At 43.4% G+C, this 16,777-nt stretch overlaps 1 protein-coding gene across 1 annotated transcript in view; it reads right to left on the bottom strand.

Annotated features, from left to right (window-relative positions):
- The window catches only part of LOC137373055 (procollagen galactosyltransferase 2-like), a 245,203-nt gene that overhangs the window by 66,821 nt on the left and 161,605 nt on the right, over window positions 1-16,777 (bottom strand). Inside the window, exons 2-4 of the mRNA XM_068037824.1 lie at window positions 13,540-13,650; window positions 2,989-3,106; window positions 1,124-1,258 (exon numbers count right to left, since the gene is read on the bottom strand). Coding sequence (XP_067893925.1) covers window positions 1,124-1,258; window positions 2,989-3,106; window positions 13,540-13,650 — 364 coding nt within the window. The remainder of the gene's footprint in view (window positions 1-1,123; window positions 1,259-2,988; window positions 3,107-13,539; window positions 13,651-16,777) is intronic.

Raw genomic sequence — 16,777 nt, forward strand, 5'->3', positions numbered from 1 at the left:
GGCTGCTTCCTGACTCTGGGGTTGGGGGTGGGGCGGAGTCCCTCATTAAATGGCAGAGTGCCTGAACGAGGGACCCGGCATTGGGAGGGGGGGTGGGGCCTGTTGAGAGCCACCACCCTGCCCTTACTGCCAATTCCCCTTCACCCCACCTCCCCCATGACCCCCACCCTGTGAGACCCCTCCCGCCCCGACCTGCCTGTGGCCTGGGTCCAGCACTGCTCCTGGGCCTCAGGTGGGTGCTCCATTGGCAGCGTGGTGACGCTGCTCAGTAAAAAAAACTGTCAGCTTCTAATTGGACGGAAGCTCGCTGAGGGCGGGACTTCAATGGCCGGGGTCCTAGATCCTGTATAAGGCCCACTGTGGTCCATTTAAGTGCCTAATTGGTACTAGATTCGGTGGGCCTCCCACAGAAGAGGCGACGCAGGGTTTTCTGCTTTTTCCCGGACATTAAGACCCCTGTCGCCAGGATAAAATCCCAGCCATTAACTCGGTTTCTCTCTCCACAGATGCTGCTTGACCTACTGAGCATTTCCAGCATTTTCTGCTTTTTGTTAAATCTCAAAATGCCATTTTGAATCAAGAAAAACCATTTTAATGTAATAGTAAGAATTAAGCTCAATTTCCTGGTAATTTGATTAATTTTCATTTACTGGAATTTCACTTTTTAAAAAGAATGTGAATTAATCCTTTTTAACACCAACATGGTTTGCATGCATAATGTCTTCTGCCATTTCAGAAAATATATTGCAGCATATGGTTCACAGACCATAATATTTTCAGTGCCTACTGTAATGGCAGAAGGTTTACTGCTTATCCTGTGATGATGCCAACAAAGGTTTCGAGTACACAAGAATGAGTTTCAGTTTGTAGGAAGTGTGGACTTGTCATTGAATTGACTTCTGTGTTAAATATTGGAAAGTAGCCTCAAATAGCAATAGTGCCCTGATTCCAAGATGGTTAACCTGGTGATGCAGTACTGTAGTTATTCTCGAATGGGCAGGTGGGAGGGGGATAAATGGTGTCTTTACATTGTGTTTTATTGTCTTCTGGTTGTAAAATTGCTAAATCTACAATTTCTACTACTAATAACCAGATTTAGGATTGCTGCTTTAAAACAACTCACCTGGGGTGTCATACCGCACCAAAAATTTGAGTACAATGTGTAAGAGTCCAGCATGGGGGCAACCACAGTCAAGTTTTCAGCTATCATCAAATTCAACGTTTGCTCATTTGTCAGGACATTGTCTGTATCTACAAACTGGAAGAGAAACAAGATTGAGGAAAACATCCAGTCATTTATCATTAAAGGAAGACTGTCTTGTGCCACTTAATGATGTTAATTTCCCCCCATGTAATAGTGATTAGTTACCTCCAGTTTAGTTATATAAAACTTTTATAATCTGACCAATCCTGTTCCACACACCAGGAACTGGAGAAAAAAAATGTCCAATTTAGTTCTGATGGAAGGTCTGCAATAAGGTACAATGTCCTGAATACATTATCTCCAAATTGTTTTGCAGCAGAAGTGTTGCAAATCATTTTAAAATATCAATTCCAGCCTGCCAGGCATGTCTTCTTTTTAAACATTGACCTTACAACTTCTGGTACCAAGTGAAAAAATTAATCGGTCAAAATTAGTGATAAAATAGAGCACCTCTGACAGCTGAGAGGTTACATGTTCAGCACAGTGCAGAATCATACATATCAGGCAAATGTACTAATCTTAGGGCTTGAGGTATCATTACAGAACCCTCGCACATCCGACCACCCCGTCCCCACACTCCCTCCATTGGTTGTTCAACATGTTCATCCTCATTGCATACCACCCTGATCAGCTGGTTGGATGATTCGTGACTGTTGGTCAAACAGCCTTCCCTCTTCCCCCCCAACACCTCATCTCCAATATTTTTATAACTAATAATTGTAAGCATTCAAAGAAATTGAAAGATAAAAGTACAGGACAATTCTGGGGGGCTGGCAATCCTAACTGATCTAGGCTGGAGTAGTTAATCCCAGCTAATGGGAAGGGGCATGGGGAGGGAAGGGGGTATGTTACAATTGACTTAACTATTTCTGAAATTGGTAGAACAAAACAAAATGTGAGCGAATGGCCCTGGTTGTTGCTGAAGCAATTTCAGTGTACCAACCAACCTGAATTGTTTGGGGCTGCCTATGGAGGAGTCCATAATTCCCATCCGTGCAGTGCTGACTGACTGAGCTATAGACTACCATAGAGGGTGTGGCCGCTCTCGAGTGAGCCCCTTCCTTGGCCAAGGTGCTAACCTCAGGCATGTTTCTGTCAATGGGAATATTGTGGCCCACAGAGATTGAACACGGGTCACTATTAGAGGCAGAAGCCTCTTGCTTTAATCTTCTGCAAACTCTCATCAGTGCAGATATAAGACACATTGCATTAGTTCCTTACATACCACAAAAGCCATACCACACATACCTAGCTTCTCACCATAGCATTCTTTCATATGGCTCCTAAAGGCAACCTTATTGAGAAGAGCTACTAGAGTAACAGAACTTCAGGCAGGCAGAACAAAATTGGATAGAATTACATAGAATTTAAAGCTGAGAAACAGGCCATTCGGCCCAACAAGTCTATGCTAGTCTTTGTACTCCACGCATGCCTCCACCCACCCTATCAGCAGAGCAGAGCTTGATAGATTACAATGTAGGCCTGTGGTTAGTACAGGAAATTAAATATTACAGTATTTACAGTAATCCCAATACTTTTCATTTTGATGTTTACAATCTGGTGTCGGACTAATCTCACCTGATGTAACCCAATTAATTTGAGATATCACACAAACATCGTAAATAATCAAAGTACCTATGGAATTTCTCACCATATTTTCCACCAAAAATGGAGGTGGTAAGCAATTGAGCTGGAATTATTTTTAGCCATCCTAAGTAATAATTAGCAAACAGGACTTCTGATTGGTTTGAAAGAGGCTGTAACCTGAAAGAAATTTCACTCACCAGGATATAGTCAGCCCACTTCTCCCTCGCCGTTTTCAGTGCCGATTGCTTGAGTTTCATCACATGTGAGAACCTGGAATTGGTCCAGTGTTTTGGCCCTATTTCATCAGAATAGTATCTGGGAAGCCAAACAAAGGCTACTGGATCAGTGGCAGCATCAAAACCTATCTTGGCAGGACACAATAATAGACCTCATGCTGATATTTTGGTGTGGGGTGGATGGGGTAGTGAAATTCAACTTTGGCGGGGGTATTCATGACGAGGAATATCGGACAGACTGTATAAGGGGGAAGTGATTTGCCACCTCCATTGTTGAATTAACCCTCCCCACTCACAAAGGAGATGAGGTCCTGAACCAAGTCAACCCCTCATTAAAGAAACTTAACAAGAACTCTAAAGAGCATTCAAGCAATACCAAGTGTTACTGTAAAGATCAATGCAGGCAGCCCTTCATTCAAAGATGAGAAAAGATCACTGGGCCCATTGAAATGAATTGCCCTAGGATATTAAGCCTCTGATGGCATCTACCATATTCTCACTTTCAATGATATTAAGCAACTTGCCAGATGAATCAAGAGGATGATTAACACTCAGTGCCCCCTCATTAAATTTAGGTTGGAGGCACCATGTTCTATAGGTGTGTAATCTACGATTAACTGCTCACACATTCTCTCCAATGGTCCAACCTGCTTTGCATTGTTTTACATTGGGTTATACTAGTTTGCTACTCTTATTAGTTGTACCTACTTGGCCTGTCCTTCCAATATTTTACGAGTGCTTCCATTTTTAATTTAAATTATGAGGATTTGTATTTTAAAACTGAAATGGATTTTTTTTTTTTTACAAGGGTCACTGAGAGGTCTGGATTGTAAACAGTTACTGGAAGGCACCCGTTTTCAAATAATTACCCAGCAAGGGTAGTTTTTGACTTAGGGATAGATGTTTACAAAGAAGTGACAGGTTAAGATTGATTGGGGTCAGGAGGCTTGATTCTTGTGGCATTGTTTATGGTTTCACTTTGGACAGTGAGTCAGGATATAGACAATGGTTTAAAAAGACAGTTGGAGAAAACTTGCCAAGGGAGCAGGCCCCACCTCAGTCTGTTCCAGCTCTTCGATAAGCCTGCCAGTTTTCAATCTCTTGAGAAGCTGAGAAGCAATTGTAAGAAACTGCCTGAAACCTCTGTTGCTGCATTTTCCCTGGAAAGCCGGCTCAAACTGATCTTCAACATCACCTGTCAAGAACTGTTCTAGGAAGATCCCAGTGATAGCTGTCTATATGTATTTGGGACGCCAAACCAGAAAAGGACTTCTGACATATTTTCATATCTTCTCTTATATCTTCAAGAATTAGCAAGTATTTGGCCAATTTTTTCCTTTTTTTGTAATAAGAGCTCCAAATAGTAAATCTCTGGTTTTTTTGGTTAACCTGTGTGTGTGTGTGTGTGTGGGTGTGTGAGGCGCTAAGGTAAAAAGGAACATTTATATTTCGATCTGTGTGTTTATGCTGTGCTTCATTACTGGTTCAGATTTGTTTTATAATAAAGAGATAATTTTGTTGTTTATTAAAGAAACCTGGTTGGTGCATTTTATTCTGGGATAAAAATAGAGTCTATGATTGACCATATTGGTAGGTGGGAAAAATTTAAATATATGTTTTGACCTGTGCAGAAGTGGAATTAGAATAAGTCATAACAAATATGATAAATGGAAAGGAAGGCATGACAGTTAAGTGGAAGTGGTCTCTTCATTACACAAGTAGCTTTTCCATCAAAATGTTTGCACTATTGTACATTTTTGTGCAGTACTTTTTAATCACTGACTGTTCTTTATAATGTTTAGATTAATAGATCGTAATGAGGTTAAACAGGTATGACACTGATTGAATGAACGTCCCATTTATATAGGACAGAAGCTGTGTTATTTATCTATGTTTTATACTTATTAAAAGACAAAATTGATCCTAAGTATATCTAACCTTTGATATTACTTGATCCTTCTTGTTCATTCTCTTCCTCGTTTTCAGTTTGCACTGTAGATTCCCCATTGGCCTGGCTGGGAAGCAGGTAGATATAACTCCAGCAGTTACCAGAGGCCTGTGTGGTATTTCTCCGTTATGTAGGCACATCTGTTCTTGGAGGTTTCACTCTATGCTAAATGCGCTGTAAACTGACTGCATGCCTCAGCAGCAGCCCAAGTTTGTGCAAGGATAGCACCACTTAAAGCTAGCTGACACCTCTCAAAGAGGAGGTGCATTCTAGCTGCATCATATGCTGGAACTGGTTACATTCTGAGCAGGAAGAAGAGAGTGAAAATGGTGGAACAGGGCAGAGAGCTTGCTCCAAGGTTCTCTGTGCAGCATTGGAGGCCTTGGTTCAGGAGGAGGACAGGAGGAGAGAATTCCTCTACCCACAGGGAGCCAGTAGGCCCTCCAGACAGACACTAAGAAGGAAATGAGAACAGACAGCCATTGTTGTCAGTGCCAGCAATCTCACCCCAAGGACTTCAATGCAATGCAGAAAGAAGTTTAATGACTTCACACAAATGGTCAAAGTCAGTGAATTCATCCTCAAATGCCATATCCTTACAAATAAATCACTAGCCTGTAACGATCTCAGTGAGACCATTAATGTTAAAACATGAGATATGAAGCCCCCAGACCAATTCAAAGAATTACGTGACAAGATTTCACATTTTAAGACTTTTATAACTAAACTAAAAATCGCCATTAACTAAATAGTACTCGGTAAGTAGCTGATACCCCAAATTATAGAGAAAAGGTACTTTCTTAACCTATTAAAACGCTTGAAAACCTCACACCACACTTATATGTTACACTGTCCTCCTTGATGGCAAACTCTTTGCGGTTAAAAGTCCCAAACTCCTCCCAGTTGCAATGGGTTGGATCTCCCAGACCTTTCTCAAAGTCAATGTCCTCTTCTCTCACTTCTTTCAAGCACTTTCAACATGGCTTTCCGTGAATAAGGTGACCTCTGGAGATCGTGTTGGTCTTTTACTTCTCCACAAACCTCAACTTTCAAGTCTTCGCAATCTTTTGCTGTATCAGTCTTTTGACAGTAGGTGTTCCTCCTCTCTCTCTTCTCTCTGAGGCGGTCACCTCTGATCTTCCGCTTGCCTCTGAAAATCGGTTGAATTTATCTTGAATCACAAGTCAATAGCCAATTTTCCTTTTCCAATATGCAAAGTCCACAAGTCTGGCTACAGCAGAGCCACCCGGGCTTTCCATTGGTTCCAGGTGTTAGCAATGGCAATTCACATTGACATTCTCAGAGTCACTGTCTCCTTGTTTAAGATCTGAAAGTTTGGGAATGTGAAACCCCTTATTCTTCAGGTGTTATACCCCTACAGTCTCTGCTTGTTAAAAAAGGTAGTTGATCTGGGTTCTTTGTTGTCCTGGTAACTAAGATCCCTGTCTATAAGCAGAGTTGATGTGAGGTCACCTGACTTATCTCACTCCATCTTAAACTACATCAAAAACCACAGTTATAAAAACATAATCATGCAACAAGTTCGAGCATTCATAACAAGCCTCACACACTCCTCCATTCACCACCACCCTTCACTCACCTACCAACATTCTCGATCAGCCACAACTCATACCTTTCATCGGGCGGCATAGTGGTGCAGTGGTTAGCACCGCAGCCTCACAGCTCCAGCGACCCGGGTTCAATTCTGGGTACTGCCTGTGTGGAGTTTGCAAGTTCTCCCTGTGTTTGCGTGGGTTTTCGCCGGGTACTCTGGTTTCCTCCCACCACCAAAAGACTTGCAGGTTGATAGGTAAATTGGCCATTATAAATTGCCCCTAGTATAGGTAGGTGGTAAGGGAATATAGGAACAGGTGGGGATGTGGTAGGAATATGGGATTAGTGTAGGATTAGTATAAATGGGTGGTTGATGGTCGGCACAGACTCGGTGGGCTGAAGGGCCTCTTTCAGTGCTGTATCTCTGAATAAAATAAATAAACTTCACCTCATCATCACACACTTTATACTATTGCAAGGCTCACACCCACATCTGACAGCTTGCACACACTGCCAGCTATTCAACTATGACAGGCACATCAACCAAACACATTACTCCACATGCACTGACACACTTTCCTCTCTCTTGCAGGACAAGGTGGCATATAACCGGGGGCTGCAGCACGTAACCAGTGGGTATAGGCATAGCTGTATGTTGTTATGCCAATGTGCTTTGTTGAATGATAATTTTATTTAATCCACTAGCTGGAGATCTGCATTTTTTAAAAGACATTTAAAAAAGATGACTTTGCTATCAGCTTAGGATGGTTACCTAATTTGCAACATTGTATTCTACATGCAAGGAATGTGAGGAGGGAGATGAAATGTCTGCTAATTGCCCAGCAAGAACCAAGACCCAGGAAGTTTAAGGGAATTATTTGTGCTCTTTCTTTTAGCAAGAAGAAATACTGCTAATGCTATGCTTGAATCACTGAGTGACTGTCACGTGACAAGTCCCTTCCCATCTGGTGTTTTCTCTGCAGCAGAGGAAAAGCAACTGGGCTTTACACGTGCAGACCTGAGTAGGGGTCTCTTGCTCTCGTGCTCTCTCTCTCTCTCTCTATTCCAGCTTGAAAACTTTCAAATCCTGCCTGTTGACTGACCACCTTTGCATATTCCAGCTACAATCAGAAACCCCGTTGGAGAAAATCATCCTCATTGCTGTCTCCAAAAGACCCACTGAACTAATCATCTACCTCTTCAAACTAAAAGCCTCAGGACCACTGAATTCAGCTGGAAGCCAGTCAAATCACCAAATGCCACAGACTGTATACCCACTTTTATATGGATTCTAACTCAACCAACCTGCATTTCCCCAATCTGTAATCTATTTGTGTGCGTGAGTGAAAGTTGGCACGTTGTTTATTATTTTTATTAGTTCGGTTTAGGTGCAATAAAGTTAACCTCTTTCTTTGTTAAACTCAAGAAAACCTGTCCAATTGGTTCTTGTCATGATCATAGCAAGCAATCAAACACCTATTGGCCAGTACGTCCGCTTTAAGAAAGAATTAAACCTGTGTGGTCAAACAAAGAGAGGGAAAAGAGGGAAGCCGTTCAACCCCTCCTTACTTGACTGTAATAACCTTGATGGAGGAGATAGTGCTTACAATCATTGGAGTAGCCATGACTAAAGTCATGGCCAGTGGTGGGGCTGAAACAATTGCAGATGTTCCTAGCTAATACACTACATCCCACTTCCCCCTTATCCCACGATCTCTTCTGATTTAGAGCTGCAGATGATGTAAATGTGCACCACTTGCTTTCTCTCCCACTATCCTATGCTTGTGCTTTTCCCATTTCAGATACCCAAGAACTGCCACCTGGCCAGGCTGTGTTATGTGAGCTTGAAGTCCAAGATGAAAAAGAGACTGATGATGAAATATTGTCACTCAATCTCACATTCGCAGCCACCAGCTCAGAAATTGGCACAGCTTGTACTTTAGAGGGTAAAATAGAGGCAGGATCTGCACGTGGTGAGACACCAAGCACAAGGGGCCTGCAGCAAACGCAAAGGGTAGCACAGGTACCAACTCACTGGAGGGCAATTTAAGACACGGGTTCTGCTGCAGAGGACTCAGATGAGGACTTTGATAGTGCACATAAAAAAAAGGCTGCTGGGTAAGCACAATGATGGCTGATGTCTGAGCTTCCATTGCAGCACAAACAGAAGGCACCTAGCATTTGAGTGTTGAAGTTGAAACTCAGACTGAGACCATGCCAGCTCAGCTTGGTGCCATGCAGGCTCAGACTGCAGCCACCATGGCTACGGGTACTTGTGCTCAATGGGGCTTACAGTGTCACAGCAGTCCAGCAATCTGTGCTCCAATGCATTAGTCGGATTGCTGAGACACTCTCCTGGGAGAGTGGCAGTGGCTCCATGGAATGCAAACTTGCTGTCCTCTCGCAGGATGACAGAATTTGTCTTTTTACCAGTGCCACTCTGCCAGTGCCCTTGATGTTTCCTGTCCGCCAGCCAGCCCAGACAGCTGCTGCCCATACCAAGATAGTGCAGTCGGAAGCTGGGCCTTCTAGACCCAGAGATGCTGGAGAGTATCCTCCAAGAAGACCCCCCAGTCAAAGTCAGCAGCTTTCCACCAGCCATGCTGCAGCTACAGTGGTAGCACTGCATAGGAGCTCTAGGACAGGCAAAGCATCTGCAATACAGGCACTAAGGAAATGCACGAGGGTGATCAGTTGACTTTTGTTTGGAATATTAGATGTTTTGCTTGATAAGGTTGGTTTGCAATGGTTGTTTTGTGGTGGTTTTAATTTCCACATTGTTTCTAAGAGGACACTGTGATGGTCACTAAGGTGTGGGACTGTTGGTGAATGGAGAATTGGGGCTATGCTCACTGGTACTGCAGTTGGATGAAGCGATCACAGACAGCCTGGTTGGAAGGGGGATACGTTATTTGCCTCCTGCCCTCCTCCTGCTCCTCCTCCTCAGTCGCTCACCTGATCCCTGGTGGAAAGGGCTGTGCCCTCATGATGTTGAGGTTGTGCAGGATACAGCAGACCATGACTAATCGTGACACATGCTATGGCGAGGGCTCCTCCAAAATGGTCCAGGCGGCGGAGCCATTGCTTCAGCATCCCAATGATCTGCTTTATGATGTTTCACATGGCAAACATGGCTTTCTTTATATGCATTCTGCCCACCTGTGCATAGGATGCACACCAATGTCATAAGCCAGGTGGTCAGTGGATAGCCCTGATGGCCAGCAGCCACCCTTTGGTTTGACATGGTGGCCCAGCAGATTGGCGCAAAATAAAGACATCTTGACTGCTGCCAGAATACAGGGCATTTATCAGCATGATCTCCTGAGTGTGGTCACATACCAACTGCACAGAGAGGGGAACCCTTTGTGGTTGTGGTACATCTATGCATTTAGATGCGACACCCACAAAGCAAAGTGTGTACAATCAATGGCATCCTGCACCATAGGGAACCCTGCTATCCTGGTGAAGCCATGTGCACGCTTCGCTGCTTCTGTCTGGTCAGACAGAATGCAATGCACTCCCTTCTCCTGACATAAAGTGCGTCCATCACCTCACTCATGTAGCAACCGACAGCCAAACCAGGGGACATTAAGAGATGATGCCTGCTTCAGCCTGAAAGTAACCCCACACGAAAAAATTCAGGGCCATGGACACCTTCACAGCCACTGGCAGCACTGTCCTTACCCTGCTCTGAGGCTGCAGATCTGGTTATAAGAGGTGGCAGATTTCCATAAGCACCTCCTTCAGAAGGTGGAGAAGTCACACACACTGATCCTAGCTTACGTTGAAGAAAGAGAAATACTCCCAGAAGACCCTAGGTTGATAAGGCCTCCTGCTGAGAGCCTTTCTTTCCCCTCCTCCTCTTCCCTCTTGCAGCAGCTTGCCCTCCTCCATGTTGCCTCTGCTCATCCATAGAATCATAGAATAGTAGAAAGTTTACGTCACAGCAACAGGCCACTTGGCCCATCGTGTCTGTGCCAGCCGAAAAATGAGCCACCCAGCCTAATCCCATCTTCCAGCATTTGGTCCATAGCCCTGCAGGTTACGGCACTTGAGGTGCATATCCAGACACCTTTTAAATGATTTGAGGGTCTCTGCCTCTACCACCCTTTCAGGCAGTGAGTTCCAGACCCCCACCACCCCGGGTGAAAAAATCTTCCCTCATCTCCCCTCTAATCTTTCCACCAATCACTTTAAATATATGCCCCCTAGTCACTAACCTCTCTGCTAAGGTAAATAGGCCCTTTAAATCCATTCTATCCAGTCCCCTCACATTTTGTACATTTCAATCAAATTTCCCCTCAGCCTTCTCTGTTCCAAGGAGAACCCCAGCCTATCCAATTTTTCCTCACAGCTGCATTTTTCCAGTCCGGGCAACATCCTTGTAAATCTCCTCTGTACCCTCTCTCGTGCAATTATATCCTTTCTGTAATGAGGTGACCGGAACTGCACACAGTACTCAAGTTGTGGCCTCACCAATGAGTTATACAGTTCCAGCATAACCTCCCTGCTCTTATATTCTATACCTCGGCTAATAAAGGAAAGGATTCCATATGCTTTCTTAACCACCTTATCGACCTGTTCTGCTACCTTCAGGGATTGGTGGACATTCACACCAAGGCCCCTCACTTCCTCTACACTTCTCAGTATTTTCCCATTAATTGTGCATTCCTTTGCCTTGTTTGACCTCCCCAAATGTATCACCTCACACTTCTCCAGGTTGAATTCCATTTGCCACTTTTCTGTCCACCTGATCAGTCCATCGATATCTTCCTGCAGCCTTCAGCTATCCTCCTCGCTATCTACCACATGGCCAATCTTTGTGTCATGTGCAAACTTCTTGATCATGCCCCCTACTTTTCCATCCAAATTGTTAATATATACCACAAAAAGCAGGGGACCCAGTACTGAGCCCTGCAGAATGCCACTGGAAACAGCCTGCCATTTGCAAAAACACCCGTCAACAATTATCCTTTGTTTTCTGCCACTGAGCCAATTTTGTATCCACCTTGCTCCCTGTCATGCTGTAGGCCAAGGAGGATGGAAATTTACTGAACACATGACTGGGAGCCAGTGGTCTGACCAGAACCCTTGAAGTCTGAACCAAGGCCCTCAGCACATGCAACACCACTCCCTGTCGACTTCACCAATTTTAAATGGCAGTAAAAAACTCTAGGCACTTCTACAAACTCTGAAGAGACAGTAGAAATCAGTCAATAACTAACCTGAGCATAGTTGACAATCGCCTCAAACAGCACTAATGGGAGGTTCCTTCCTGCTGCTAAACATATATTCAGTTGTATGTTTAAGAGAGAGCATTAGCCCGAGTAGCGAGGTTGGAAATGGCAGCGCTGGTGTCAAATCAGCATCACACACTGACTGACGGCATGATCTGCCTACTCTCCATACTTGCGACACATGCTCCTAATACACACCCTCATTAAAATGGTGCCTGGAAGAGGCTGTGCCAGAACAACATGCATAGTGGTCACCTGTTTGGTACCAAAACGGCCCCTGTAGTGCCAAAACTACAGGTGCTATGGAGCTGAATTTTGCGACCAGTGTGAGCTAGGAGCACATGGATGAAGAGGACAGTACCATAAGCAACATGAAATAACAACGTGCACAATATACTGGAGCTGTTCTTATAAAATAAAAATGTATTCCGCAAGCTACAGTCTCATCAAGCAGGAGCTATAACTCAAGCACAAGTTGCCAAGTGCCATCCATTAGCAGTGATGAGTTTTCATTTTGGTTTAAAAATAGGAACAATTCTGAGCGAGGTCACGCTTTGAAAATAAACTCAACTCTGAATGTTTAAACAGGTTTGCAACGTGTTTCTCCTTCTGGCATTTTCCCATTGCTTGACAACCGTTGCCACAGCTTCTTGATGTTCCAATATAATCCAGGACAGATAGGTCTTTATAGAATAGCGGATTCAGAGGTGCAGTGCTTGTCATGACAGTTCACTGTAGTGGAAGTGGAGTTGCGCATTATCTATAGAATAAAGATCTTACTGTAGAGGTGATGAGCGTCAAAAGTATAGGCAGTCAATATTATAAATGACATAACAGCTATAAGTAAATTCTAGTGATAGAGACTATGTTATCATTTCCTACTCATACACATGCTTTCCCAGAACTTAAGCCCCGATTTTAACCTGAGGGACAGCCAGGAATCTCCTCACTCCGGGCCCGACAGTTTTATCACCGGATTCACATTTGGCAGAGGTTCTGCTCCTCCTCGCCCACGCAGATTCCACAGAAAACTTAAATAAAAATACTTGCCATGGCTTTTTCTGGCCACTCTGCTGACTCTCATTCGATCTGACTGTCGGGTTTGGTCCCGCACTGCCTCCTGATATTCTGAATGAAGATTGCACCAATCCCTTCCTTGTATTTATTGTTAGCATCCAAATAAATATAGTTCATGTTTTGAAATGAGGTGAGTTACTCATGCCTAAATGAGTTGGGAATGTTCCTCTAAGTCACTTGGCCGCGTAGCAACCTGAAAGTCACCGCGCAAATGTCGGGCCCTTTAAGTTACCGTGCGTGGTCACATGGAAAAATTTAAAGGGGCTGAACACTTAAACAAACTGCTCACGCACTCCGAAATAAATTAGAGGGTACGTTGGTGTCTGACACAATAAATCTTACAGGTATCCTGCCTTCCTTAAAAATAGGGTGTTTGGCATTCCTGATCGATATTTGAAAAGAACAAGAGGCTGTAAAGCCACTTTTGGCATGATGATGTTGCACGCTTGTGCACAGTGCTGACGTCATCTACCTCAGAGTGTTAAAGTAAAGTTCCGCCCAACACTTTATTTGATGAAGGCAGTGCCCCTTTAATTTCTCTTCTATTTTAAAGGCACATTTTCTAACATCAATTGCACAGAGGCCTTGTTGAACGAGGTTTCTGTGAAAATATTTGGAAGTCATCTAAAATATGGCTGTAAATAAAACAAGAGAACAAGCATTGACTGAGGTGGCTGTGCAAAGGAGATGACTCACTTGGGCTCATCCATTGGCCTCCATTCCACATAGTGGTAGGCTTGCTGAACATTCCTTAACCATTCCCGCAGTATCGCTGTTGTGTTGTCAATGTTGTGGTCCGTGGCAACCCTACGGAAAAATATAGATAAAATCATCATTGGGTAAAAAAAGACTTAGAATTTAAAATCAATAGATTAGTAAACACATTGATCTTACTTTCCAAGTAAAAGAAAAGGTGCTTTTCTGACAGCACTAAACAAAAGGTGGAATTTATATATAAGTATGGTTCTAGGCTGTTTAGAATCATAAAATCATAGAAATTTCACAGCACAGAATAAGGTCACTTGGTCCATTGTGTCTATGACAGCCGAAAAACGTTCCACCCATTTTAATCCCAAATTCAGCATTTGGTCCGTAGCACTGCAGATTATGGCATTTGAGGTGCATATCCAGATTTTTTTTTAATGATTTGAGGGTTTCTTCCTCAACTACCATTTCAGGCAGTGAGTTCCAGACCGTCACCACTCTCTGGGTGAAAAAATATTTTCTCATCTCCCCTCTAATCTTTCTATCAATTACTTTAAATCTATGCCCCCTAGTCACTGACCTCTCTGCTAAGGTAAATAGGCCCTTCCCATCCACTCTACCCAGGCCCCTCAAAATTTTGTACATTTCAATCAGATCTCCCCTCAGCCTTCTCTGTTCCAAGGAGAACAACTCCAGCCAATCCAATCTTTCCTCATAGCTGCATTTTTCCAGTCCTGGCAACATCCTCGTAAATCTCCTCTGTACCCTTTCTGTAATGAGGTGACCAGAACTGCACACAGTACTCAGGTTGTGGCCTAATCAATGAGTTATACAGTTCCAGCATAACCTCCCTGCTCTGGTATTCTATACCTCGACTAATAAAGAAAAGGATGTGTAGCGAATAAAGTAATTTAAAGTATCACCTTGACAGATAGTATCAGCAACCTATTTGAAAAACTCTCGCAAGTTTCTTGTTGAATGCTATTGCATTGCTACTCTGGTACGCCAAAAAGATAGAAAAGAAATATTGACATTCCCTCAAATTATTCCCATATCAGTTAAAACAAACTTTAAAAATTCCCTGATTCAACACAGGGCTACAGGGAAGGAATGAGACTACTTTTGATAGCTCTTTCAAAGAACCAGCACAAGCACGATGGACTGAATGGCCTCCTTTTGTGCTGTCTGATTCTATCCAAGCTTTATTTTCATTCAGGATGTGAACATCCCTGGCAAGGCTGGCATCTATTGTCCATCTCTAGTTGCCCTGGCTTGCAAGTTATATGTAAGAGTGAACCCCATTGGTGTGTGACTGGAATCACATATAGGTCAGACAGGATAAAGACAATGGACTTTCTTCCCAGAAGGACATTAATGAACTAGATGGGATTTTGCCAAAATCCAACAGCTTCATGGACAATTTTACTGATACCAGCTTTTTATTCAATTAGCTGCCCTCAACCAGGATGTTCCCACTTCCGGTAACTATGCAGTGAACCGTGCCTCAAAGTGCGTGAGTGAATCCTGGGTAAAGAAAGGATCGATCTTTGTCGCGATGCCCTAGGGGTCGAGTTGCCTGTTGATGTCCACTGCCTTGGCTCACATGTGGCAGCAGCAGGGCAAAGTACAGGAAGATCGGCTGCATATCTGGAATTCTACTGGTGGAGTGTGTTTGTGGCCCATAATTTTGAGGCTCCATCCTCAATCAACAGGCTAGCTGCAAGTGCCAACCAGTCACCCGAACACAGCTCACCGGACTGAAGCCACCAGGAATGTAAGTCGCTGCGGGGGAGATTGCGATTTCAGGGAAGGGCAGTAACGGCTACAATATTTCTGTGCACTTCTGCCCCTCCAGGATTCGCATAAGTAGTTCAAGGCTTATCTTTAGAGCCACTCTTTTCCATCACTCGTGGAACTGTTTGGAAACTGATTGGTGCCAGGTCTGGCCAGTTCCTACTGAAATGGTGATCTGGGTCCTATTGACATCATAGCCCTCAGATTTTCATATTTAAAAGGAGCCGTTCACCTCTATCAGGCAGGCGCTGTGGACACCCAGTGATAGGACCCTTTCAAAATGGAGTTGACGGAGTCGCTGCTGTTAATGGAGTGCTAAGGTCGCCTGCCCTAATTTGAGAGCCTCACCACCCTGCTCACACCAGGTGAGGGCCACTCAAAATCAACCCCAGCAACTTTAGTTAGCCAGGGGTAAAAAATAGAATAAATTTATAAATAATAACAATACAGTTCTCTAACCTATTGGCATTGTTACAGCACCAGCCAGAAAATCATTTCTAAAATAAACTAAAACCCTGTTGTAAATGTTAGTATATGCATTGTGAATGAACGGTTACTTAATTTATCAAATCTATTGAAGTTTCAGCCCTTTAATATCTGTTAAGAGTCTGAGAATAAGTTGTAATAGGCACAAAATAAATGATGACATTTAAGGTGAGAATGCTGAATAGATTGGCCTGGATTTTTCATTGAGACTAATGGTGAAGCTAACAACGCTCACCGTTATTATGGAGTAAATTATACAGCAACTTCCACAATATGCACTTATGCAGTTAAACATGGCAAGCTGGAAGTTACGGTCTGAATTATGCTGCTCCTACACAGGCTGCGCTACAACAGCATCTCATCGATAGACTCGAAATTGAAATCCATGCAACGGCATGAACTTGCTGTACTTTCCCACTAGTTACCAACGAAACACACCAGAAAAAGTTAGGGCTGGTTCATTCAGTGACTTTTCAATAGTGTGATAAACCATAATTACTACCAAACAACCTCTCTGGCATTGAAAATTTAGTTTTACAAGTGTGGAATCATTCCTTCAGAATCTAATCAGTGTTGGACATTTAATTTTTAAAAACTTTTTCTGTCTGTCTGTTTTACCCCTCTCTCTTAATCCCATATTACTTTCATCGTCTTTTATTTTTCTTTCAGTACATTTTTAAATCTAATTTATAATTCCTGGTTTATACTTCCTGGTTTGGAGTTTGCATGTCTCAGTTAGAATTCTTCAATCTGATTGGTTGAAGAGCCTCTCTGTTGCTGGTCCTGTTCACACAAACCACAGATGCCCTGTAGAGGGCACTCCGCTGGATGGCAGCAAGTCTCTGCTCAAAAGCCCACAAAAAATCTCTGGGCCGCTGTCAGCATAGTGCACGGAGAGTGTCATTCCTTAACTGCTGACCACAAAATCTGTGCCAAACTATTATGTCAG

Source organism: Heterodontus francisci, chromosome 8 (assembly GCF_036365525.1).
Source record: "Heterodontus francisci isolate sHetFra1 chromosome 8, sHetFra1.hap1, whole genome shotgun sequence".
Classification (NCBI taxonomy): Eukaryota; Metazoa; Chordata; class Chondrichthyes; order Heterodontiformes; family Heterodontidae; genus Heterodontus; species Heterodontus francisci.